General features: G+C 39.3%; 1 protein-coding gene across 4 annotated transcripts; it reads left to right on the top strand.

The window, feature by feature from the left end:
• Positions 1 to 1,441: 1,441 nt before the first annotated feature.
• On the top strand, positions 1,442 to 26,878 carry MTIF2 (mitochondrial translational initiation factor 2). Of its 4 annotated transcripts, XM_036263446.1 has the most exons (15): positions 1,442 to 1,520; positions 1,801 to 1,963; positions 4,176 to 4,401; positions 4,786 to 4,897; positions 9,184 to 9,355; positions 10,060 to 10,220; positions 11,333 to 11,509; positions 13,819 to 13,958; positions 16,290 to 16,414; positions 19,364 to 19,568; positions 19,937 to 20,189; positions 21,269 to 21,409; positions 22,719 to 22,883; positions 25,977 to 26,117; positions 26,686 to 26,878. In XM_036263446.1, exons 3-15 carry the CDS (start codon positions 4,183 to 4,185, stop codon positions 26,856 to 26,858), a joined length of 2,184 nt encoding a protein of 727 aa, XP_036119339.1. In that variant the 5' UTR covers positions 1,442 to 1,520; positions 1,801 to 1,963; positions 4,176 to 4,182; the 3' UTR covers positions 26,859 to 26,878. The 4 variants fall into 4 exon arrangements, with proteins under 4 accessions (XP_036119339.1, XP_036119341.1, XP_036119342.1 ...); XM_036263448.1 differs by lacking the exons at positions 25,977 to 26,117; positions 26,686 to 26,878 and adding an exon at positions 24,812 to 24,984; XM_036263449.1 differs by lacking the exons at positions 1,442 to 1,520; positions 1,801 to 1,963 and having other exon boundaries at positions 4,221 to 4,255; positions 26,686 to 26,858.

Below are 26,878 nucleotides of genomic sequence, written 5' to 3'. Positions count from 1 at the left end.
CCAAAATGTGCTCTCTAGATTACTAATTTGACACTGGGGGTGTTTGTCAAATCAGGCAACCTTTCAGTGCACAGGATGATGCCCAACCAACTGAACCACACTGGCCCTGGCCAAGGCAGTCTTTTCTATATTTTGATATAGTGCTTGAAAGAAATGACCACTACTTTGAAGTTCTACCAATTTCTGCTTATTTTGCAACTGTTTGGCAAGGTAATTAAGGGAGCAAAGAACAATTTCTTGTAGAAATTGCTTTAGTGGGTATTTGTGAATGGTAGGTAAAATGACAGCAATTCAAATGAACTTCAGTTGTTTTCGAGTATGTGTTAGGTTCATTAAAAAGATTTCCAGGAAAGAGATTTCCATTCAATCATTCAGCAACACTAATTGCACACCTTTGTGGTAGGCACTGGGGAGACAAACATAATTATAAGGAAGGGAGCCCTGGCCCAGTTAGAGGTGGGTCCCTGGACTGAAAGGTCCGGGGTTAGATTCCTGGTCAAGGGCACGCGCTGGGTTGCAGGTTCCATCCCGCCCCCCTTGGGGTCATGTGGGAGGCAACCAATCTCAATCCCCCCGCCCCTTACACTCTATAAAAATCAATAGATTGAAAAAATAAAAATAAAAATCAATAGAAAAGTATCTTTAGGCGAGGAGTAACAAAAAAGAGGAAGGGATATAGGGAGATTAAACTATGGAAGGGAAATAACAGTAAGTATGCTTTTGAGTAAGAAACTCAAACCACATCGTTAGCCTTGGGGACGAGGAAGACAAAACAATGCTTACACCGGTGTTGGTTGTGGTTACGCGATGGGGCCAAAAGACGTCCAATCAAGCTGCGGAAATGCTCTGGGGAGGAGGCTGTAATAATCACATTAGCAAATTCTTATTAGGAACCGGTGCTCTCACAAACCTTTTGGCTGGTCTATGAAACGGGCGCTATCATTACCCCGTCGCAGAACGGAGACAGCGTTCACAGAACGTGCCCAGGTCTACGCGGCCGGGAGCGAGCCGGGACTGGAGCCACCCTGGCTTTGTGAACGAGAAAGCTCCTTGCCCAGTCCTCGCCGGTTCTACCGCCACGGTCCCGGTAGTTTGTCCTACTTGTTAAGTGTCTTGTAAGAGCCATCGTTTCTCCCACACGTCCCAGTTTAGCTTTCCCTCCAGGGGAGGCACGGAGGCGCTCACAGCCCCAGCAGGGGCAATTTGCTTGCAGGGAAGGAAGGGGCCTGCAGAAGCGATCGCCGAGAGCGGCTGGCCCCGGGAAGGGGCCGCGGATGGAAGCACGTTCCCCACGCTGGGCGCCCACCCGGAGGACCGCAGCAGCCCGGGGCCTCGCGGCCGCAGCCACTGCTGCGAAACGGACCTCGGAATTCCGGAAAGAACCGCTTCCGGTGGCACCGGAAGCCCACTGGGGAGCGTTTCGGAGACGGACTGACGGGCAGGCACTTCTCCCCCGTCCAGAAGGTGATCTCCGCCCAGTCTCAGAAGCCAGACGCCCGGGGCCTTAATGTAGGAGCTAAGTGAGTGGGGTCCCTCCGCCGGGTCGTCCCGGGTGGTGCACATTGTTTGGCCTAAAGTGTCCGTGGCACAAATCATAAACTGAGCTTTCGGAAGCTTTTCCGTGATGCGCTCATTCCCAGCGTGACCCTACTTGATTCTTACCGAAGCGGTGTGTAACCAGAGGCGCCGCGCAGGTGCAGCCCCCCAGTCCCAGTCTCCCCCAGGCTTCTGGCCTCGGGTTCAAGGCGAAGCCACCCCAGATCTAATTTTTTTCAGCAGTGACTTATTTTTACCTTTCAGAGAAGTTCCAAGGCTTCCAACTGTTACATTCAGACGTTTCCACCAGTGCAACCACATATTCCCAGCATCCTTTTCCAGATTCCATGAATAACCTAACGACCAGAGAACACCGAATTGGGTGTCAGAAAGCCTGGGTTCTCGTCCTCACTGCCATTAACTAGCGGTATGACATTGGAGTTTTTTGTTTGTTTGTTTTTAGCTCTCTGTGCTACATTTTCCCTTTCTGTAAAGTGAAGGGCTTGGAATTAGTAGCAAGTCAGGTTACTTCCAATTTTATAATTGGATTATTGCCCCCAATGTGTTTTTCTAATTCCGGCTTCAATTACATATCTGTACTTTGGTTAGTCTACATGTTGAGCCTTTCTTCCTACTCCATTAATGTGTGTCCTTGTCAAATGGTTATAGACTCATTAAAATTATTATTATCATTATTATTATCATTATTATTTTACTAAGGAGTCCCATGCTTCCTGAGCACTCTTATTCCAGGGACTTCTACCTAAATAAGATTTTTTCTTTTTTTTGGTACATGCCTAGTGGGAACCAAATCCGGGACTCTCTGGTCCTCAGGTCGAGGCTTCAACCGGTGAGCCAAACCGGCCAGGGCTAAATAGGATATTTTATTTTATTTTATTTAAAAAAATTGTTTTTTAGCCTCACTCGACATTTTTCCATTTTTTATTCAGATAGAGCTGGAGGGAGAGAGAGGAAGAGAGAGAGAGAAACATCAACGTGAAAGGGACACATTGAGTGGTTGCCACCCACATGACCCAACCAGGGCCAGGGACTAACTGCAACCAGGTACATGCCCTAAGTGGGAAATGAACCCGGGCCTCCCCGGACCACAGGCTGATGCTCTAACTGCTGAGCCAAACCAGCCAGGGCTAAATAAGATATTTTAAATGTTCCATTCTTGAGGTACCTGAGAATCATTATTATTATTATTATTATTACTATTATTATTATTTTTACATTTGTTTTTTTATCTTCAGATAGAGCGGGAGGGAGAGAGGAAGGAAAAGAGAGAGAGAGGGAGAGAGAGAAACATCGATGTGAGAGAGACACATGGACTCATTGCCACCTGCACAACCCCAACTGGGGCGAGGCTGAACTGCAACCGAGGTACATGACTTTAGTGTACCAAACGGACTCTCTGGTCCGTGGGCCACAGCTCTAACCGCTGAGCCAAACTGGCCAGGGCCTGAGAATCATTATATTGGAACATGTTAAAGACAGTGAACTCTGAAGCAAGGGACTCTGGCTTATTAAATTTTGAATTAACAACATCAAACACACTGCCTGGAAGCTGATGCTCACGAAATGTTTGCTGAGGAGAAAACATGTACTTCTTACATTATTGTAGTTGCAACTTCCCTCAAAAATTCAAAAGCAAAGCTGTAGAAATGAAGTTTTGGATGCAGAAGGAATAGAAGACTCAAGAGCTATACTATTGAATTTAGAGTTCTGTTGCAGTGTTCTCTCAATAAACTCTTCTTTCATTCTAAGAATGATATTCAAAAGGCATTATTTAATAGATATTTATTGGGTGCCTTCTTCCCTCTTTAAAGCATCGTTGGTTGGGTAGAGAGGAGGGAAAAATAGTGAGTATTGAAAGATAATTTCAAGTAGAGGGAGTTTATGCAAACGTTCAAAATTAGATGACAGGCCCTGAGCAGGTAGTTCAGTTGGTTAGAGCGTTGTTCTAGTACACCAAGGTTTCCGATTAGATCTCTGGCCAGGGCATATACAAGAAGCAACCAACAAATACATAAATAAGTGGAACAACAAATCGATGTTTTTCTTTCTCTCTGTCTCTCCCTCCCTCTCTCTCTTATATCAATAAATAAAAAAAATAAAAATAGATGACAAACCTTTGGAGATTACAGGTGGGTAAGAATAACAAAAGCCTGGGAGGTAGAAATGAGGGGACTATAAGAGTGTAAGAGATGAAATGAGGTTAGCAGAGGGCAGATAATGAATCCTTATATAGCATGTTTTCAAGTTGTACATTGAACTGGTGATTAATGGGGGGGGGGGGGAATTGGTGAGTGTTTATCAGAGAACTGATGAGTTAAAGTTGTATTTTAGAAAAATCACTCTGTAATTTGGTTAGTTGATGTTTTTCAAGAGTGAAAAAAGAGCCTTTTATAAGTTTGTTACTGTATTTCAGTTCTATCATAGTAGAAACATTAACAATAGTAACACTTATTGTTACTACTAGAGAGTAGTTAGTATGGAATCCCAATTCTCATTAGACTGTGAGCTCTTTCAGGGCAGAAACCCAGTTTTATTCATTGTAACTCTAGTATGTTAATTAATATTTGCTAACTTGATTTAAATATTAACTAAAATATTACTTTAAAACTTTTTCCTAGGAGAAACATGAACCAGAAGATGCTGAAGTTGGAGAACTTGCTACGATTTCACACTGTTTGTAGAGAGCTGCACAGCCTAGGTCAGAGAAGAACGTTAGCACAGTGGAGGCATGTGTTTTCATCTGCTTACCCAGTGTGGACAGCTCAGCAGTACACCAGGCCCTGGCAAACAGACGTGCTCTTTGGGGCTGCTTTTTCTCAATATAGGCTTCTCGTAACAAAGAAGGTAGTTATGGATTTATAGCATTACTGAATTATTTGGTCTGCAGTCAGACTGCCTAGAGCCATGAGTAGAAGTCCATTTTGAGTATTTTGTCATTTAAATCTTTATTTCATAATGCTACACTCCAGGCAATAAATCTTTGTGAAGAAGGGAAGTTGTAGTTAGTTGTTCAGTAATGCTGATGAATTTGATTATTTGGAAATCGGTATATAACAGTGAATTAAGGATGCAGGATTTTTAATTTTAGTCTGAGATTTACCTGCTTATGGGAGTGTTAATTGGTAAAAACAGAAGCTGTGATTGTGGTAGGTATTCTAGAATAAATATAAATTATTACCTAAAAGTTTTTTTTTTTTTCCTTTTTCATGTGTTCTGAATTTTTAATAGGAAGAAAGGCCACGGAAATCTCAGTTATCTTCAACAAAATCTAAAAAGGAGGTGGAGGTATGGATTGGAATCACTGTTGAGGAGCTGGCCAGAGTAATGGAAAAGGACATAGGTAAGCCATATAATATTGTAAGAAAAATATGGGAACATGGAATACCTAATACCTTTTTTTTTTTTTATTCTCACCCGAGGATATTTTTGCATTTATCTTCAGATAGAATGGGAAGAAAGAGAGAGAGACATCGACGCGAGAGAGACACATCGAGTGATTGCCACCTACCCGACCCCAGCCAGGGCCGATCTGGTCCGCAGGCCAACACTCTAACCACTGAGTAAACCGGCCAGGGCGAATACCTGGTATCTTATCTGCAATGAGACTAAGGCATTCAAGGATGAAAATTGGACTAGCAGTTTAGAAAGCTGCTAAATCATTATAATATTTTTCTCTTTAGACCACAAACTATAATTTGTTTCTGGCTCTTTGCCAAGTATAGTTCTCCAAAAGTGGAAGTGATTTTCTTATCTGAACAAACCTTCCTTTCTCAGAAATTATGTAGGTTATTAGATTAAGTCCAAAGAATGTTTTTGGACTGAGGGACCATATCTGTGTTCATTTACTTTCCCTTTGTTTTTCTATAATTTTATTATTTCATTTTTTCACTAATCTTGACAATATAGTACCAGAAGAAAAATATTTATAGCATTAACTACAACTTTGAATAATACTATTTTTATTTATAAATATATAGCATCGTTATTTTTTTATTCCTTCATTGCACGATTGATGTATTTATTACCAATATAGGGTTGTTGGAACAAAATTTGAGTTTTCATTGTAAACTGACATTGAAATTTAGTAAACAAGAAATAGCTTATGACTGTAACACAATAAAGTGACAAGTGAAGCAGAGTCTTGGAAAAAAGAAAGAATTAGTAATAACTCATATTTATTGAACTGTTACTGTGTGCCAATACTTTATATTTATTAACTCTGTAATTCTCACAGTGCACTAGAGGTAGGTATGGCTATTATCCCCACTTGTAGGTTGAGAAACTGAGGTGTAGTTTATAAAATTGCCCCCAAGCAGAGTGCTGAAATGCTGTTTAGTGCTACTAACCACAGGAAGGCTGTAATGTGCTGAGCAGAGAAAATATATGTGTTAGATAGGCTTTAGTTACAGTGCTGTTGGCCTGAGTTCAGGGTTAATGAATCAACAATATAGTATATTAAATAAGGCATCTTTAAACAGAAACACTTAAAACAAGGTATGTGTTGATCAGCTAATGAAAATTTTGTGACTAGAGAATAGCGGACCCTTACCCTATATTTCCCTGTGGAGCAGTGGTTTAGTATTTGCTAATTCAGTATTCATGAAGGTTTATAGAACATAACTACTGTGAATAACAAGAATCGACTGTATATATTTACACATTTGTATATGCGTGACATGTTAACTATAAGTTTTCAAAGAACTAAGTATCCCGGGGAAGGTTTTCCTGTCCATTAGGAGGATTAAGTGTGCTTGGCCACAGTTTCCTGGAGTGTGTGAATGAACCTCTTTACCAGTGAACTAGATCCCTGTTACCTGCTTCAGCTTCCCAGATAGATGAGAACAAGTATATACAAAGTCTGATTTATAAAATGGGAGATAATCAGTTCATAAGATGCAGAGTTCAGAAAACAGGTTATAAGGTTGCTCAAGGAACTTGGTGAGACATTCAAGGGACTTAGTGAGACCTTCAAGAAACTTTGTGAGAATATCAACAACATAAAAAAGGACCAGTCAGCAACGAAGGATGCACTAACTGAAATAAAGAATAATTTACAGGGAATCAATAGTAGAGTAGATAAAGCCAAGAAGTAAACCATCGATTTGGTATAGAAGGAAGCAAAAACACCCAATCAGAACAGCAAAAAGAAGAAAGAATCCAAAAAAAAGGATAGTGTAAGGAGCCTCTGGGATCACTTCAAGCGTGCCAACATTCACATCATAGGGGTTCCAGAAGGAGAAGAGTGAGAACAAGAAATTGAAAACCTATTTGAAACAATAATTTCAATGACAGAAAATTTCCCTAACTTAGTGAAAGAAACAGACATACAAGTCCAAGAAGCACAGAGAGTCCCAAACAAGATAAACCCAAAGAGGTCCACATCAAGACACATTATCATCAAAATGCCAAAGATTAAAGACAAAGATAGAATCTTAAAAGCAGCAAGAGAAAAGCAGTTTGTTACCTACAAAGGAGCTCCCATAAGACTGTCAGCTGATTTCTCAAAAGAAACTTTGCAGGCCAGAAAGGAGTGGCAAGATATATTCAAGGTGATGAAAAGCAGGGACCTATAACCAAGATTACTCTATCCTGCAAAGCTATCATTTAGAATTGATGGACATATCAAGAGTTTCCCAGACAAGAAAAAGCTAAAGAAGTTCATCACCACCAAACCAGTATTATATGAAATGTTGAAGGGTCTTCTTGAAGGAGAAGAAGAACAAAAATATGAGCAATAAAATGGCAATTGTGTACCTTTCCAGATATTTTTCTATTTATAGCCAAGAGAATACAGATCTAGTTTTTCTTTATAAGCACAAATGGCAACCTCCTGTACAAATGCATCTGCATGTTACTTTTATTAACTGTACATCATAGAAGTCATTCCACATCAGTAAAGTGCCTACTCATTCTTTTTTAGAGCTGCATACTATTCCATGTTTTTAGCCAGTCCACTATGGGTGGACCTTTGGATTTCCAATCTTTTGTTTATATAATGTTGCAATGAATAGTCATATATTTTCATTTCATGTATGTATGTAGGGTAAATTTCTAAAACAGGAATTTCGGGGCTAGAGGGTATGTGCATTTATATGATGGTTATTGCCAAGTTGACATCCATAGAGGTTGAACCAATTTATTTTCCACCAGCAAGATATAAAACTCCATATCTGGTGCTTAGACCAACAGCCTATCAGCCATCAAATAAGTATCGGCTTGTCTCAGTAACATAGCCTAGAAGTACCAGCTAAGCTGCATCTCTAAAAAGATCAGCACTTGCCATCCATGGAGCCAGAGAGGAATCTGTATCTTACCTAATAGTAGCCAGGCCCATCAAAGTCACAGCTGGAAAAGGAGAAGACATTTTTTCCACCAACTGCTCTAGTCCCTGGGATACAGAAAAGTAGGACATGCCTTTCTAATTAATAAACAATGAATGAGAGCGTTAAAAAAAAAACAAAACAATTGAATTTACAAACAAAATGAGCAAGCAGAACAGAAGCAGACTCATAGATACAGAGAACTTTTTGTTGCTTGCCAGATGGGTGGGGGTTGGGGGAATGGGTGAAAAAGATGAAGGAATTAGGAAGTACAAATTGATCCAATTGGTGTGGCTCAGTGGTTGAGCGTCAACCCATGCACCAAGAGGTCGCCAGTTTGATTTCTGGTCACATGTCCAGGTCAGGACACATGCCCAGGTTGTGGGCCTGATCCCCAGTGGGGGGCATGCAGAAGGCGGCCAATCGATATTCTCTCTCATCAATGTTTCTATCTCTCCCTCTCACTACCTCTCTCTCAAATCAATAAAGGGGAAAAAAAAAGAACTAGACTATTATAAACTACTGAAAACTAAATATAACGTCCTACAATTTAATGTTTTATTGATGGTTCAGATAGTTCATAAGGCACATAAATATTCCACATATTTATGAATATACAGAAATTCTAATTTATATAAATGCATCATTTTTTAACAGTATTTTTTTTAGATTTTTTTATTGATTTTTAGAGAGAGGAAGGGAAAGAGAGAGAGAAACAGCAATGTGAGATCGATACATCGATCAGCTGCCTCCTGCACATTCCAAACTGTCTGCAACCCAGGCATTCATCCTGACCGGGAATCGAATACACAACCTCTTGGTACACAGGATGATGTCCAATCACCTGAGCTACACCAGCCAGGGCATGATATCTTTCTTTTTTTAAGGACAGAGATCTGTTTTCTTTGAAAAAAAAAAAAAAGTTTTTAAAATTTTTTTTTTAGAGAGAGGGGAAGGGAGAGATAAAAACATTGATGTGAAAGAGAAACATTGATCAACTGCCTCCTGCACACCGCCTACTAGGGACCAGCCCAAAATGCAGGCATGTGCCTTGTCTGGGAATCAAACCAGGACCTCCTAGTCTGGGAAGACTCTCAATCCAATGAGCCACACCGGCCAGGCAGTGCATCTTCTCTTAAAGATCATTTTCTTTTCAGCTTCTTTGTGATTTGTTAACATGAGAACAAACAGCTTATATCGTTATTTCTCTGATTGAGTGTACTGTTTATATGTACATTTATTAATAGAGTCACTTTCTGAACATTTAATTTCGTGCTCCTAAAAGGTTTTATCTTATTCCACCCAGATTATATATATGAAGCTTTAATGAACACTACTATTGACATAGATTCACTAGAAGCAGACTCGTGTTTAGATGAAGTATGGATCAAAGAAGTAATAAAGAAGGCAGGGATGAAGTTAAAATGGAGCAAATTAAAACAGGACAAAGTCAAAGAAAATAAAGATGCTGTGAGAAGGTAAAACATAACCAAATATATTGGGGGAGGGAGACCATATAGTTTTATTCACATTTTTTGTTGTTGTTAATTCTCACTTGAGAATATTTTTCCATTGATTTTTAGAGTGGAAGACAGGGAGGAAGGGAGAGAGAGAGAGAGAGAGAGAGAAAGAAACATTGATTGATTGCTTCCTGCATGATCCTGACCAGGGCCAGGGATCAAACCTGCAACGCAGGTATGTTCCCTTGACCGGGAATTAAACTCATGACCCTTTGGTCCGAGGGCTGATGCTCTAACTGCTCAGCCAAACCAGCCATGGATATTAACACTTTTTAATGGAAAGAGTTGCCTTAAAATTTCTTTTGCAATTAAAATAATATTAAACTTTTCTTTGAAGTGCTTAAAGCATCAGTATATTCAGGTTATTGTAAAAATCTAAGGGTTATTTTTCCTAGTTTTCCAAGTATGTATATTGATTCCGAATTTTAAAAAATTTTATTCAGTTCTGCTCATTGTTATAAAGATGCCAGCTGTAGGTGGGTAGTCATGTATTTTGTCACTGTATGCTGTATGTATAGAAGAGGAAAATACTTATATCTAATCGAAGCTGAATGTTGGATTTTATTGTTAATGGTAGTTCACAGAGATAACTGCAAATCAATTCACTGGCTGTAAACTGTTGTGATGTTTAAGAAATGAAACTCCTTTGCTGTTAACTGTAGGCCCCCGGCAGATCCAGCTTTATTAACCCCAAGGTCGCCAGTTGTTACTATAATGGGCCATGTTGATCATGGGAAAACGACGTTACTTGACAAACTGCGAAAAACTCAAGTGGCAGCAATGGAAGCTGGAGGCATCACTCAGCACATTGGTGCCTTTCTTGGTATGAACACAAATTACTTACAGTGTGCTTGGGAACTCCATACATTCTTTTCTAAAGCCTGGTGTCACAGTATGAAATATATAATTCAAAGTAAAAGGAAAGGTTAAAGGTTAAAGCCATCAGTTTGATGAAATGTAGAGCAGGTGGTTAATAAAGGTTATTTTGTACATTCTATTTTTTTTTTTTTTTTATAGAGTGGGAGGGAGAGAGAGGAAGGGAGAGAGAGGGAGAAACATCGACGTGAAGGGACACATCGAGTGGCTGCCACCCGCACGACCAACCAGGGCCGGGGACAAACTGCAACCGAAGTACGTGCCCTTAGCGGGAACCGAACCCGGGTCTCTCCGGACCGCAGGTCGACGCTCTAACCGCTGAGCCAAACCGGCCAGGGCTATTTTGTACATTCTATAAGAAGAAAATTATATTACCTTTTTATTCTAGCCCATTCTTAGTTTGGTTTAATGAGCTTAAAGTCTTCAATGCTAGGTTGTGATAATAATTAAATAGCTACCATTTACTGAGTACCTAGCATGTGCTAGCACTATGCTGAGCAACTTATATCCTTTACCTTTTTTATCTTCAAAACAACATCTAGGTAGGTATTAATATACCTACTTAAAGGTAAGGAGGCTGAGACTTGTTTAAGTTTAGTGCCTTGGTCAAGGTACACAGCTAGTAAGTGGCAAGGATTTAAACCCAAGGCTTTTGGACTCAACTCCTGAGCTAGTAATTGTATACAAAAGTGTCTTTGTTGCTTAAGGCAGTTGAGCAGCTGATGTTTGCTTATGCAAGGGTGTCTGCCTATGTAACTATCCATGTATTTTCTCTCTAGAACAGATAAAAGTTGGTACAGTTATGGAAGTAGTTATATTCTAGAAATATGAAGAGTTTTAGTTTGAAATTATTACATGCAAAGAAAACCCTCCAGGTCTCACTGTTATGATATCACTTTTTGTTGTGAAATGATGATCTATATTGTTCTGATTAAGATTAATGGAAGGAATAAAATTATTTTAAACAATTCATTATGTCTGATAATGTCACATATATTCCTTTATATTAAGGAGATACATATTTGAGTCCTTAGTGTTCTTGGATTTCTGTTTCCACAGTCTCTCTGCCTTCTGGGGAAAAGATAACCTTCCTTGATACTCCAGGACATGCTGCTTTCTCAGCAATGAGAGCCAGAGGTGCTCAGGTCACTGACATTGTCATATTGGTTGTAGCTGCAGATGATGGAGTGATGAAACAAACAGTAGAATCTATTCAGCATGCCAAAGATGCTCAAGGTACTGTGTGGCTGTGGCTGACTTACCGAGCCACTGTTCTGGGCAGTGCACATGTAGCTTGTTTAATCTTCATGGCAATCTCAGGATTGTTATATCTTTTTTTTTACGGATAAGGCTCAAAGACAGGTGACTTATTTTCCCACAGATATAACTACTAAGAAGAGTGTAGCTGGACTCAATTTGGGACTTTGATCACAAGTGTAGTCCTTTCTCTACTGTTTATTTGGCATAGTTGAGACTGGAACAGTCTCAGATAACTTTTTATCATGGAAATTTTAAGTAGATATAAAAGTAAGAAGATTATAACAAACCCCTAAATTCATTACAAGTTGCAAAGTGGTGATATTTCAATTCTGTTATTCCTTGTTCATTTATCAACTCAACTTCTTTTCTAAACTTTCCTCTCATACACTTTAAATAATTTCTCATTTGGTTAAAGGTATACAATTGAAACTTCGGAAAGTTATTTGGCTGTTTTCTCCCTTATTTCTCCATTTAAAATTGTAACACATACTCTGCACATTCATGTTTATTCTCATAGGACCTATACTTACTGAGAAAATGCTGTTGTCTTGCGAAATGTCCCCGATAGAATGCATCATACTTCCCTAGGTTTGTTGGTAAGAAAACAAAAAAGGTTGAGAATCACTAAGATAGTCAGATTCTTTCATCTCACAACATAAAAGCTAAGGCCTAGAGAATGGCAGGAACTCCCTTCATTACAGTTAATTTGCAATATGTCTGCATTTGGCATCTGGCTTCTAGCTTTCAGTGTTACTCTCCTTTTTAATTTCTCAAAATTGCCTTTGTGGAATGGACTATGTTCTTTTTAAAAAATCTTCACCCAAGGATATTTTTCCATTGACTTTTTTTCTTTTTTAGATAGAGTGGGAGGGAGGAAAAGGGAGAGAGAGGGAAACATCAATGTGAGAGAGACACATCACTTGGTTACCTCCCACATGACCCCAACTAGGGCCAGGAATTGAACCTGTAACCGAGGTATGTGCCCTTGACTAGGAATCAAACCTGTGACTCTTTGGTCCGAGGGCCAAAGAGCCAAACTGGCCAGAACTGGACTAAGTTCTTAGTGGTTTTAGGGAATATAACAAAAAGAAGAGACTGATCAATTTGCCAGGAATCCTATATCAGACCAGCTGGTTAATACCCAGCCTGTGTGGCTCAGTGGACTGAGTGTTGTCCCATGGACTACGAGGTCTCAGTTCAATTCCTGATCAGGGCACGTGCCCGGGTTTTGGGCTCAATCTCCAGTGAGGGGCATACAGGGGGCAGCTGATCACTGTTTCTCACATCGATGTTATTGTCTCTCTCTCTCCCTTCCTCTCTCTGTAAAAAATCAATAAAAACATATTTTAAAAAAGGTATATGATAAATTCTTTACATCATGCTTTTTATACCTGTTCTCTTGGTCTCTGTTAAATTTCATCTCATCCATATGGAATGTACTTTTTTATAGTAGTAGGTTGTGGATTGCATAGCTTTTTTGTTCCTTTGGTACCTGAGAAAATCGCAATTGGTAAAACCCAGAGAATTATCTCCTAGAATTTTGTGAGATTTCTCTGATGAGAGAGTATGTTTAATAATGACAAGTAGAGCCCTGACTGGTTTGGCTCAGCAGTTGGAGCATCCGCCTGTGGACCAGAGAGTCCTGGGTTCAGTTCCCGCTAGGGGCATGTACCAAAAAAAAAAAAAAAAAAACCTACAAAAAAAATAATGACAAGTAGATTATAAGATTATTTGGTTTATATATTAAGTAAACATTTATTGAGAATCTACTGTGTATCAGTCACCAAGCTAAATAAAGAGTTGCTGTAAACCCTAAAGGAAAGTTTACAACAATGATTCCTAATTTCACCCCAGGGTAAAATGTTAGGTTCTAACAATGGGTCAATAGCTCCTGGAAAGAAGAGGCAAATCATCTAGTGGTGCTGTAATTGAATTTAAAATTTATCTTGATTTTTTTTTCCTGGAGATTATCTCTAGTATAATTGCTGATCTTGCTTTCAGGTTTGAAGATAAAACTTTCTCTACCCAACCTTTGTGTTTTGTTTTGTTTTAAATCACCTTAGGTGTCTGTTCTTAATTCAGAATCTGCTTATAATTACAGGTTTGACATCTTACAATTGGAATCCTTTATCTGTAGAAAGCAGAGTAGAATAGGTCTAAAGGGTCTTTTGTTAGATAAGTACATCCACTGAGTAAAGAGAAAGCGAGAACAGGTTGGTGTCTTCCTTGTGAATACCTGGAATGGAAGGTGTCATTTCCACTCTTCTTAACTTTGTCCCTTTCAGTGCCTATTGTCCTTGCCATAAACAAATGTGACAAAGCTGAGGCGGATCCTGAAAAAGTGAAGAAAGAACTGCTAGCTTACGACGTGGTGTGTGAGGATTACGGAGGCGATGTGCAAGCCGTGCATGTCTCTGCACTTACGGTAACGGCATGGGATGGAAGAACACCTGACGTACCTCCTTTCCGTCATTGTTTAAGAACTCTGTGGGTCCTTGGCAAAGCTGGTATCTTCCTGGTGTGGCTGATCAGAAATTAGGCTCAGAGCCCTGGCCGGTTTGGCTCAGCGATTAGAGCATGCACCAAAGGATCAGGGGTTCAATTCCCAGTCAAGGGCATGTAGCTGGGTTGCAGGTTCGATCTCTGGCCCTGGTCAGGGTTGTGTAGGAGTCAACCAATCAATGCGTCTCTCTCACATCAGTGTTTCTCTCTCCTTCCCACCCTCCTTACCTCCTTCCCTTTCACTCTATCTAAAAAAAAAAAAAATCTATGGAAAAATATTCTCAGGTGAGGATTAACAAAAAGAAACAAAAAAGAAACAACAGAAATTAGGTTCAGAAAGATCAGTCACCAATCCATGGTTACATAGCTGATCAATGGGTAATGGGGTCTGAACCTAATGTTTTTCTTACTATGAGATACTTAGGATGAGGAGAATAAATGGTGAATGATGTGGTGATAGAGTATTAGTAGGCTAAAGACTGTTTCAAGCAGAAATGAAATCCAGTTGTTAATAAAAAGTGCTTGTTTTCATAGTGAAAACCTATAAAGGTCTTAGGGCATTTAAGAAAGATTTAAACAGCCCTGGCCGGTTTGGCTCAGCGGTTAGAGCGTCGGCCTGCGGTCCGGAGAGACCCGGGTTCGGTTCCCGCTAAGGGCACGTACTTCGGTTGCAGTTTGTCCCCAGCCCTGGTTGGTCGTGCGGGTGGCAGCCACTCGATGTGTCCCTTTCACGTCGATGTTTCTCTCTCTCTCTCTCTCCCTCCCACTCTATCTGTACAAAGATTGGAAAAATGTCCTCGGGTGAGGATAAAAAAAAAAGAAAGATTTAAACAAAAATTTCACTAATACAAAGAGCAAACATTTGGGTTCAGTTTGTAAGTGCTTGACTCAGTGTTTCTATGAATTAAATTGCTATAAGTTTTATAATGTTAGTTATGATGAATTCTATTTTCTTTTCAATTACCAGTTACTCTTTTCTCATTGAAAAACACCAAGGAAATTTAGTTCCTCTTTGTGACAGCATTTGCCAATTCTCTTATCCTGTGCAGGTTGCTGCTGAGTTACAGTTTCCATTTTGTCCATCTTATCGTATTCCATAGTTTACTCAAAATACAGACTTTTTTTTTTTTCTGATCATTACTGAGGGATGGTACTGTATTTGGTCACCTTCTTTCAATTGTCTAATTTTATCTTTACTTTTCCTAAATTTGTTACCTCCAAAATGCTTAGAAATTATATCCCTTTAATAGTAAAACCATGCCTCTTTTTCTCTGAACTCATAAAACGTCACCTTACTTTGTTTTCATTCCACTATACCTCGATTGCTATTGCACTCTGAAAGCCAGATGGCAGGTTTAAAACATTCAAAGACATGGCTACCTTTTCTGCCCAAGTACCATCAGAGGAGTAGATAGATATAATGCTGCTTAGGCAAATCTGGGGAGTTGGCAGAGATGATTCCTGGGGAATGGAGGGAGCTGGGGAAGAGGGGCTGGGAAGTAAGATGAGGCCTCCTTTTCCAAGGCAGATACAGAGCTCTACATTATGCAAAGAAACAGCCCCAGCATTGTTTTTCAGAGCAGCATTTTGTAAGTTGGAATATATACCAGGAATAAGTAAATGGGTAAGCAAAGGATGTTGTTTACATTTGTCTCTGTTGTTTAATACTCTGTAACAACTGGAAGCAATCTCTTAGCTGACATGGAGAATGATAAAAGGTGTTCATTAGTTCTAATTCCATGACCAGTTAATCAGCTGCTTGTGATCTTGAAGTTCTAAAAAGCATAGTAAACATAGATCATGAAAGGTGAAAGAATCATGTAATCCAGTCCTTTATTTGAGGAAAAGAGATCCAGGGAGGTGAAGTGATTTTTTTTAAGTTTGTACAGCTGGGTACTTAAAATGGCTCAAATGAAAAAAATAGAAGTGAAAGCTTGTGACATTAGATAGAACTTCAGTGTGAAGTGCCATTTTCAAGAAAGAGGAAGAAAACGCAATTATAGAGACAGATGGAGGAGAGAGAGAGAATGAATGAATCCTGTGTTTATGAAAGGGTATTAAGAAGCATCACTGTTCCTTGCAAGATCTGTCCCTGGATCAGGTTTTCTTGCTTATCCCTCCCTCCCTTCCTTTCAATTGCATAATTATGCTTTTAATGCTTAAAGAGAAAAATACAAGTATTATTTGACTTTCTGACCCTTGTATATTTACATTTACAGATAATAATGTATATTAACTTTTTTTGTTGTTAAAGGGGGATAATCTAATGGCTTTGGCAGAGGCAACAATTACTCTTGCAGAAATACTAGAATTGAAAGCAGACCCCACTGGCCCAGTGGAAGGAACAGTAATAGAATCTTTCACAGACAAAGGAAGAGGGTAAGACTGTTAAAATGCTTGCTTTTTAATAATTTTGTTTCATTGTTTTTGTGAATTGATCATATAATAATGTGTTACTTTTATTGCGTGTTATGCCTAGTCCATAAACAATATTTTCAAAGCATTTTTTGAAAAGTATTCTACTGCCCTGGCCGGTTTGGCTCAGCGGTTGGAGCGTCGGGCTGCGGTACAGAGAGACCCGGGTTCGGTTCCCGCTAAGGGCATGTATCTCTGTTGCAGTTTGTCCCCGGCCCTGGTTGGTCGTGCGGGTGGCAGCCACTCGATGTGTCCCTTCACATCGATGTTTCTCTCTCTCTCTCTCTCCCTCCCGCTCTATCTGAACAAAAAATGGAAAAATGTCCTCGGGTGAGGATAAAAAAAAAAAAAGAAAAGAAAAGTATTCTACTGCCCTGGCTGGGTTGGCTCAGAGGTTAGAGCATCAGCCTAAGGACCAAAGGGTTGTGGATTCGATTCCCAGTCAAGAGCACATACCTGGATTGCAGGTTCCATCCCTGGCCCCTGTCGGGGTTGTGTGGGAGGCAACCAGTCAATGTGTCTCTCTCACATCAATGTTTCTTTCTCTCTGATTCTCTCCTACAACTCCCTTCCACTCTGTCTAAAAATCAGTGGAAAAATATCCTCCGGTGAGTATTAATAAAAAAAGAAAAGAGCCCTGGCTGGTTTGGTTCAGCGGTTAGAGCGTTGGCCTGCGGTCCTGAGAGACCCGGGTTCAGTTCCCACTAAGGGCATGTACCTCGGTTGCAGTTTGTCCGCGGCCCTGGTTGGGTCGTGTGAGTGGCAACCACTCGATGATTCTCTTTCTCTCTGTCCCTCCCACTCTATCTGAACAAAAAATGGAAAAAATGTCCTCGGGTGAGGATAAAAAAAAAAAAAAAGAAAGAAAAGAATTTTATTGCTCTAGCACAGAGAACACAAAAATGCAGTTATTAGTAGACCATAACAACTATCTGTATACATCTATTAGTCATATTTAGGTGACTTAAGTATCTGATTTGTTAGTCCCCCCCCCCCCTTACACACACATACTGATGTAACTGAACTGGTGAAGCCTGATAGACTAACGTAAATCGGAATGAAACAGCAGTTGTTGCATTTTAGGGCTTCTAAATTCTTTAGGTCCTTACCCATTAATATAACATATAGGAAGGACTCTGGAATGGTATTTTCATCTTTAATTTTCCTTCCTATCGGCAAAAGAAGTTTTCTCACTGCTTAACAAAGACAGGGGATTAGGATTCTGTCAGAACACTCAACTATCTGCACCCTCCACTACCATAACTTTATGAGAAATGTTTTTTTTTATTATTGTGGTAAAGATATGTAACATTAAATTTACCATATTAACCATTTTTAAGAGTACAGTTCAGTAATATTAAGTATATTCACATTGTTGTGCAATAGAATCTAGAATTTTTTCATCTTGCAAAACTATACTAATTCTCTCTCCCACTCCCCTAGGTCTTGGCAGCTACCTTTCCATTGTCTGTTTCTGTGATTTTGACACTTTAGATACTTCATGAGTGGAATCATATGGTATTTGTTCTTTTTGACTGGCTTATTTTACTTAGCATAAATGACCTTGAGGTTCATTCATGTTGTAGCATGTGACAGGATTTCCTTTTTTTTTTTGGTATGTACCTCTAGCAGGAACCGAACCCGGGACTCTCTGGTCCGCAGGCCGATGCTCCAACCACTGAGCCAAACCAGCCAGGGCAGGATTTCCATTTTTTTTTTAAGGTTGCATAATATTCCATTGTATGTATGTACCGCATTTACTTTATCCATTCTTCCATTGATGGACATTTGCTTTGCCTCCACTTTTTAACAATTGTGAAGAAGTGTTTTTATAATGTGAAAAACTGCTTGAGAAATTGAGAAATGGTACAATTAACACTATGTGTACATATTATATATATATATATATATATATATTTTTTTTTTATCCTCACTCGAGGACATTTTTGTATTCATCTTCAGATAGAGTGGGAGGGAGAGAGGGAGGAAGAAAGAGAGAAACATCAACGTGAGAGAGACACATAGACAGGCTGCCACCCACACGGCCCCGGGGCTGGGGACAAACTGCAACCAAGGTATGTGCCCCTAGCGGGGAGGACTCTCCAGTCCGCGGCCTGACGCCCTAACTGCTGATCCAAACCGGCCAGGGCCATATTACACATTTTTAAGTCTCATAAGATATTTTTGCTCACCCTGACCGGTGTGGCTCAGTTGGTTGAGTGTCATCCATGCACTTAAAGGTCACTGGTTCGATTCCTGGTCAGGGCACATGCCCAGGTTGCTGGCTCAATCCCCAGTATGGGGCATGCAGGAGGCGGCTGATTGATATTCCTCTCTCACATTGATGTTTCTCTCTCTCCCTCTCCCTGTAAAATCAATAAACACATTTTTTTCTTAAATTTTTTACATTTTTTTTTATCGATTTTTAGAGAGAGAGGGATGGAGAGGGAGACAGAGATGGAAACATTGATGAGAGAGAACATCGATTGGCCACCTCATGCATGCCTCCAATTGGAGACTAGGTCCACATCCTGGGTATGTGCCCTGACCAGGAATGGAACCGGCAACCTCTTGGTGCATGGGTCAGTGCTCAGCGGTTAGAGTGTCAGCCCTTGGACCAAAGAATCGTGGGTTCAATTCTAGTCAGGAACACGTGCCTCTGTTGCAGTTTGGTCTTGGCCCTGGTCGGGGTCCTGTGGGAGTTGATGTGTCTCTCTCACAGCGATGTTTCTCTCTCTCTCTCTGTTTCTCTCTCCCTCACACTCTATTTGTAGATCAATGGAAAAATATCCTGTGGTGAGGATTTAAAAAAATAAAAAAAAAAGAAAATGAAAAAAAAATCTTTGTTCTGTTTAAGAAAGTATTATATTCTGATTGTGTCATTAAGAATAAATACCTTTATTTTTATTTTAGTCCTGTTACTACGGCAATAATTCAAAGAGGAACTTTAAGAAAAGGCTCGATTCTGGTTGCTGGAAAGAGTTGGGCAAAAGTACGCTCAATGTTTGATGAAAATGGAAAAACAATTAATGAGGCCTATCCCAGCATGCCAGTGGGAATTATAGGCTGGAGAGACCTCCCTTCTGCAGGAGATGAAATTCTTGAAGTAGAATCTGAGGTATATCAAGCTTATTTCCTATATATTAGATATGACATAATGATTTTAAGTATCAATCTACAATGTTATACCAAATGAGCATGTTAATGTTAACTTATTATTAACTAATGTTAATAATTCTAGACTATAAGGAGCTGTGAGGGGCCAATGTTACCTTTTTAGAATTTGGCTATAGAATTTTTTAAAATTTGAGATAGAATTTATTATTAAATAATTTTAATTCTATAGAAAGCCTCCAAATTAAAGTTATATACATTTCTTGAAATTTACAAAATTTGTGGTTTCATATGAGTTTAACTAATGTCATAGTGGAGGAAAAACAAAGCTTATTGTTAAATAATGCCTGTTTTGTTTTCTTTCCTGTAAAGCCAAGGGCACGTGAAGTTGTTGACTGGAGGAAGTATGAGCAGGAACAGGAGAAAAATAAAGAAGATCTAACAGTTTTAGAAGAAAAACGAAAGGAACACCAAGAAGCACATCGGAAAGCCCGTGAGAAGTATGGCACTTTGCACTGGAAGGAGAGATCATATATAAAGTACCAAGAAAAAAAAGAACAAAAGTTCTTAAAGCCAAAAGAGAAAGCCGAAAGAGATTCAAATATGCTCCCTCTAGTTATTAAAGGTGACTTTTAAAAGATTTTACTTAACTCATTTTTATAATATCTGTATTTCTTCATTCTCAAAATTAATTTGAACCATTAAATTTAAGCCAAAAGTATCTCAGTATTTTGGGAGAGACTTTTATTTTTATTGATGTATAATTGATATGTTATATTAGTTTCAAATGTACAAAAATGATTCAGTATTTGTATATATTGTGAAATGTGCATTGCAGTAAGTCTAGTTAACATCCATCACCATGCATATTTACAAATTGTTTTTCTTACGATGAGAACTTTTAAAAAATGTTTTTATTGATTTTAGAGAGAGAAGGAGAGGGAGGGAGGGAGACAGAGAGAAAGAAAAACATCGATGTGGGAGAGAAACATTGATCAGTTGCTTCCCATACGCACCCCAACCAGAGATCAAACCCACAATCTACGTATGTGCCCTGACCAGAGTCCAACCAGTGACCTTTCCATGCATGAGACTCAGATCAACCAACTAAGACACACTGGCCAGGACACAATGAGAACTTTTAAGATCTACTCTCTTGCCTGGCTGGTGTGGCTCAGTGGTTGAGTGTTGACCATGCACCAAGAGGTGCTGGTTCGACTCCTGGTCAGGGCACATGTCCAGGTTGGGGTCAAATCCCCAGTGGGGGGCATGCAGGAGGGGGCCAATTGATGTTCTCTCTTGTTGATGTTTCTATCTCTCCCTTTCTAAAATCAATAAAGGGGGAAAAAAAGATTTACTTTCAGCAACTTTCAAATATGCAGTACAGTATTATTAATTATGGTCACCATGCTATATATTACATCCCCATGACTTATTTATTTTGTAACTGGAAGTTTGACCTCTTGCACCCTTTTTACCTCTTCTTAGTAAACATTTTTTTTGCTGATTTTGTTGTAAATGTACCACATTTTGTTCATTATAATTTATTAAATTAAGTAAATATTTATAATGCTAAACCTAAATACAAGTGGATTTAGTGGTAAATGTGCCATTCCTATTATGGTTTTTAATAGATTATCATCATTTTTGTGTCTGTTAATATAACTCTTAACACCAATAATTTTAAACTGTTGCTGCATTTAGGTGATGTTGATGGTTCCGTTGAGGCCATTTTAAACATTATGGATACCTACGATGCTTCACATGAGTGTGAACTCGAATTAGTACATTTTGGTGTCGGTGACATTAGTGAAAATGATGTTAACCTTGCTGAAGCATTTCATGGTAAGGATTTCATTTCCTGTTTAACTGTATTCCCTAGAACACACTGAAACATTTGCTTTTGTCTTTTGTTGCTTGACTAGTCACACCTGCCATTTGCCCCATCAGCATCACCCTTCCTCTTGCAGTTGAGTCCTCGCTACACATTGAGGGCGATGGGATGTGCAATATTTCAGCCCTAGTTCCACTTGTACTGCAACCTTGGGGAACTATTTCAAGCCCCAGTAGTGTTTCTTGATTTTTTTTTTTGGAAGTACCGTTATTGTCCCCTCTCCTTGCTCCTTCTGGTTCACCACTCAATTCAAGATTGGTTCTGTATCTTTCATTTAGACTAAGGAATGCCCCAAACACTATAATCAGCCTATTCAAGTATTTTCCTTCATCTTTTAATTTTTTGTTTAATAGAGTGGGAGGGAGAGAGAGAGGGAGAATCATTGACATGAAAGGAACACATCAAGTGGTTGCCACCTGCACGACCCAACCAGGGCCAGGGACAAACTGCAACCGAGGTACACGCCCTTATCGGGAACTGAACCTGGGTCTCTCTGGACTGCAGGCTGACACTCTAACCGCTGAGCCAAACCAGCCAGGGAAGAACTTCTTTCATTTCTTAAATAACTCTTGAACTTTACCAATTAAGTATTTTTAAGCAGCTGAATACCTAAGAGTAAACCACAAAAGTTGTAGACAAGAAGATTATAATAATAGAATTGTTATTAAAATAATGTCATACTAATTTTATTAGTAATTTTTCCCCTTATATTCCTGGTATAAAAAGAAAAGTTTTGTTTAGCATGCTGCCTCACACATTATGAGCACTTAAAACAATGCTTCTTAGCCCTGGTCAGTTTGGCTCAGCAGTTAGAGCATCAGCCTGTGGTCCAGAGAGACCCGGGTTCAGTTCCTGCTAAGGGCACATACCTCGGTTGCAGTTTGTGCCTGCCCCTGTTGGGGTCATGTGGGTGGCAGCCAGTCGATGTGTCCCTCTCTATCTCCCTCTTGCTCTATGCAAAAATGTCCATGGGTGAGGAAAAAAAACCCACAATGTTTCTTAAATGAAAGGATGGATTTTTAAAACCATAAAGAAATTTTCCTTATTAATCAAGCCACAATGGGATTTATAAAATCCTTTTACCAATTTGAAAATTTACTAGTTTTCATGAGAAGAAATTAAAGAATTTCTCATCTCCCCAACTTGCTTTTAATTTATGTAGAAGAAAATTAAAAAATTTATATTTGAGTTTCTGTTAGAAAGATAAACTGTTTAGTGCAATATTTGTGCTACTTTATTGACTGCATTTCTGATTGCCAGGGGTCATATACGGCTTCAATGTGAATGCAAGCAGTGCTATCCAGCAGTCAGCTGCAAAGAAAGGAGTTAAAATTAAACTTCACAACATCATTTACCGTCTTGTTGAAGATTTGCAGGGGGAACTGAGCAGCAGATTGCCCTGCACTGTGGAAGAGCACACAGTAGGTGAGTATTTATGGACCATTACATTTAAACATTCGTATCTTAAATGCTGTAAATGACACTTAAAAGCAAAGTTTAGGGGAAATGTATTTTACTGTTGAAATGCATTCATTGTTCCAATACATATCCTGTGTTCTAGGAAAAATGACTGCTACAGATAAGAATTCAATGTAACTTTTTATGTATTATAAACACTTGCCCTCTGCAATACTTAGGCCCTGAAGATACAAGGCCAGTACAGCAATAAGATCTTGCCCTCGAGTTTAGACATGAACAATTAATTAGACCGGGGTGGGAGGCATAAAGATTATTAATGTGGCCCTGGCCGGTTTGGCTCAGCGGTTAGAGCGTGGCCTGTGGTCCAGAGAGACCTGGGTTCGGTTCCCGCTAAAGGCGCGTACCTCGGTTGCAGTTTGTCCCCGGCCCTGGTTGGTCGTGCGGGTGGCAGCCACTTGATGTGTCCTTTCACGTCGATGTTTCTCTCTCTCTCTCTTCCTCTCTCTCCCTCCCACTCTATCTGAACAAAAAAAAAAAAAGATTATTAATGTGTCACGAAGGAGCCATTTGTTTTATCCTGGAGCTGGTGGAGAAAGCTACCATGAGAAGAAAATATTTGTGCTACTTTATAGACTGCATTTCTGATATTTAAATTAATATTTAAATGTAAATATTTAAAAATATTCTTTCTAGCATATCTCTTGGCCAGATTAACCTGTTAACCGGGGAATTCCCTTTTTACTGTATGCAACGTTTAACGTATTTATACGTCCTGCCTGGTTAACAGGTTAAAGGCTAAATTTATGATGACTGAATCATTTTATGTGTTCTTTTTTCTCCCCATATACAGATTTTTAAATTTTTTAAAGTTTTGATGTTTTAAATATCCAGAAAAATTATAAGTATAGAGAATTCTGTCCAATATACCCTTTACCCAATTCACCAATTATTTACATTTTGTCCCATTTGCTTTATTACTCACATACACACATAATTTTTTTTTCTGTGTCAGTTGAGATGGTGTCTGTTTGCCACTAAATACTTGCATTTCTTAAGCACAAGGATGTTCTCTTATAAAATCAGAGAACAGCCCTGGCCAGTTTGGCTCAGCGGTTAAAGCGTCGGCCTGCGGTCCGGAGAGACCCGGGTTCGGTTCCCGCTAAGGGCACGTACTTTGGTTGCAGTTTGTCCCCGGCCCTGGTTGGTCGTGCGGGTGGCAGCCACTCGATGTGTCCCTTCACGTCGATGTTTCTCTCTCTCTCTCCCTTCCTCTCTCTCCCTCCCACTCTATCTGTACAAAAAATGGAAAAATATCCTCAGGTGAGGATAAAAAAAAAAAAATCAGAGAACAAATATCAAACTCAGGAAATTTAACATTAGTACTATTATCTAAACCAAAGTTCATATTCACATTTTGTCCATTGTCCCAATAAATACTTTATAGGTATATATTTTCTCCTCAGTCTAGGATTATGGATTACATTTATTTTTTTAATTAATTTTTTGGTACGTGCCCGTAGTGGGAACCAAACCCAGGACTCTCTGGTCTGCAGGCTGACGCTCCAACCACTGAGCCAAACCGGCCAGGGCGAATTACATTTATTTTTTTCAGTCTTTTTGACCATGGTATTTTTGAAGTGTAGAGGCCAGTAACTTTGTAAAATGTGCTTTAATTTGAATTTGGCTGATATTTACTCAATGAGATTCAATATTTACATTTTTGGTCTACAGTACAGATTTATTTTAGGTTCTCTGACCTGCTTAACATGATCATACAGAGGTTTGTATGTTCTTGTGCTAAGAGCAGTTTGTAAAACTGAGTCTTGAGGGTTTCTAGCAGTAAGCAAGCACCAGTCAAAAAACACTAACTCCAAAAATTCACATGGTATAGTATATGGTACCATGTCATTAATGGATTTTGTTTTAATTTTCAGTTAGTGAAAAAGTTAAGCTGAATCACAGAATTAGTACTCTTAAGTGGATATAAATGACCAATGGTGAGATTAAAAATAAATCAGTTGAAAACTACATTTTCATGGAGCAGACAGGAATTGTACTAAATAGTCTTATCAACAGTGATCATCTTCTAATGCATTTTACTCAGCCAGAAAAGTGAGTTCCATTTTACTTTTGTTCACTCTTTTAGTAAGCACTTGTATTCTGTGATTTTTCTCTGCCAAGAACATCCAAGAACTTTCTGGGGGGGGGAGGTTTGTTTGTTTTTTATCCTCACTTGAGGACATTCTTACATTTATCTTCAGATAGAGCAGGAGGGAGAGAGGAAGAGAGAGAGAAACATCGATGTGAGAGAGACACATCGAGGGGTTGCCACCCACAAGACCCCAATCAGGGCTGGGGACAGACTGCAACTGAGGTACGTGCCCTTAGCAGGAACCGAACCCAGGACACTCTGGTCCGTGGACCAACGCTCTAACCATTGAGCAAAACTGGCCAGTGCTGTTTGTTTTGTTTTTTAAATATGTTTTTATTGATTTTTTTAGAGAGGGGAAGGGAGAGAGAGAAACATCAATGTGGGAGACACATTGATTGGCTGCCTCCTGCACACTCCCTACTGGGGATCAAGCCTGCAACCCCAGCATATGTCCTGACCTGGAATACCAACCAGGACCTTAGTTCATGGGATGATGCTCAATCCACTGAGCCACACCAGCTGGGCAAGATTTGTTTTTTTTTATTTCTAATACTGATCAGGACAATAAAGTTTGTGGAGTCAAAGAAAACTAGGACTTCTATGCATGATTTTGTATTTTTCTCACACCTTTATTTATTTATGTATGTTCTTTATTGATTTTAGTGAGATAGGAAGGGAGGAGAGAGAGATAGAGACATTGATGAGAGAGAACATCAGTTGGCCGCCTCCTGCATGCCCCCCACTGGGGATTTGGCCCACAACCTGAGCATGTGCCCTGACGGGGAATCGAACCAGTGACCTCTTGGTGCATGGGTTGATGCTCAACCCGAGCCACAACCACCAGGCTTTTTCTCACACCTTTCTTACCTTGCAAAATGTCAGAAATTGTTTATTTTTCACATCTTTTTCAGATGTTTTCTGTATTAAATGTTCTCTTCTTCCTAAAGGTGAGGCTTCTGTACTAGCTATCTTCTCCATAACAGAAGGGAAGAAAAAAATTCCTGTGGCTGGCTGCAGAGTCCAAAAGGGACAGTTAGAAAAACCAAAAAAATTTAAGTTAATCCGTAACGGACATGTTGTTTGGAAGGGTAAGCAACATCAAATTGTTTCTATATTATTATATCCAGTCACCAAAACCTGACAATTCTCTGTAACTATCTTAAATCCGTGTTTTTCAATCTATCCTATAATCCTCATTTTTGCTGCTGCTTCTTCCTTGTAACTGGTCTCCAGTTGCTGGGTTCCCTCCCTTACTAGTTCTGAGGATTCCTCCAAGAGTGTTAGTCTGACTTTCTAAACTAAAAAACTACCTTTTCAGTCACGTCTCCTCCACGCTACATTATACTTGCTTACTTCCATCTTTTGACATTTTGCCTGGTTTATCTCATTAAAGTCCTGAGTACTATCCCATCCTCTGCAGCGTTACCCTGTCTTTAAAATGGGAGATTTAGTATCTTTCACTACAAATCAAATCTTGTTTACTTCATTTTTCTTTGATTTCCTTGGTATTTAGTCCTATTAACATGACAGGATTATAATTTTATAACAATTCAGTATAATTTTCCTTTTAACACCAGACAGACTACATAGCACTTAGGGAAGTGCTTATTTGTTGAATATATGAACCTTAAGTTTTTTGTCTTTTTTTTTTCAAAGGCTCTTTAACTTCACTGAAACACCATAAAGATGATGTTTCAGTCATCAAAACTGGAATGGACTGTGGTCTCAGTTTGGATGAAGAAAAGATAGAATTAAAAGTGGGAGATGAAATTGTTTGCTATGAAGATAAGGAAGTTCTAGCTAAGACCTCTTGGGATCCAGGATTTTAAAATTATATTAAAAATGTAAA

The sequence above is a fragment of the Molossus molossus genome, unplaced genomic scaffold (assembly GCF_014108415.1).
Source record: "Molossus molossus isolate mMolMol1 unplaced genomic scaffold, mMolMol1.p scaffold_m16_p_15, whole genome shotgun sequence".
NCBI lineage: Eukaryota > Metazoa > Chordata > Mammalia > Chiroptera > Molossidae > Molossus > Molossus molossus.
Note: the sequence above shows the minus strand (reverse complement) of the source record. Positions and strands in the feature narration are given on the sequence as shown.

Excerpts from the sequence above, each read along its gene's own strand:
- MTIF2 (XM_036263446.1), top strand. The coding sequence starts at position 4,183 with ATGAACCAGAAGATGCTGAAGTTGGAGAACTTGCTACGATTTCACACT. Across the intron at positions 11,510-13,818 it reads GCATGCCAAAGATGCTCAAG|TGCCTATTGTCCTTGCCATA; the intron begins GTACTGTGTGGC and ends TGTCCCTTTCAG. Across the intron at positions 13,959-16,289 it reads TGCATGTCTCTGCACTTACG|GGGGATAATCTAATGGCTTT; the intron begins GTAACGGCATGG and ends TTGTTGTTAAAG.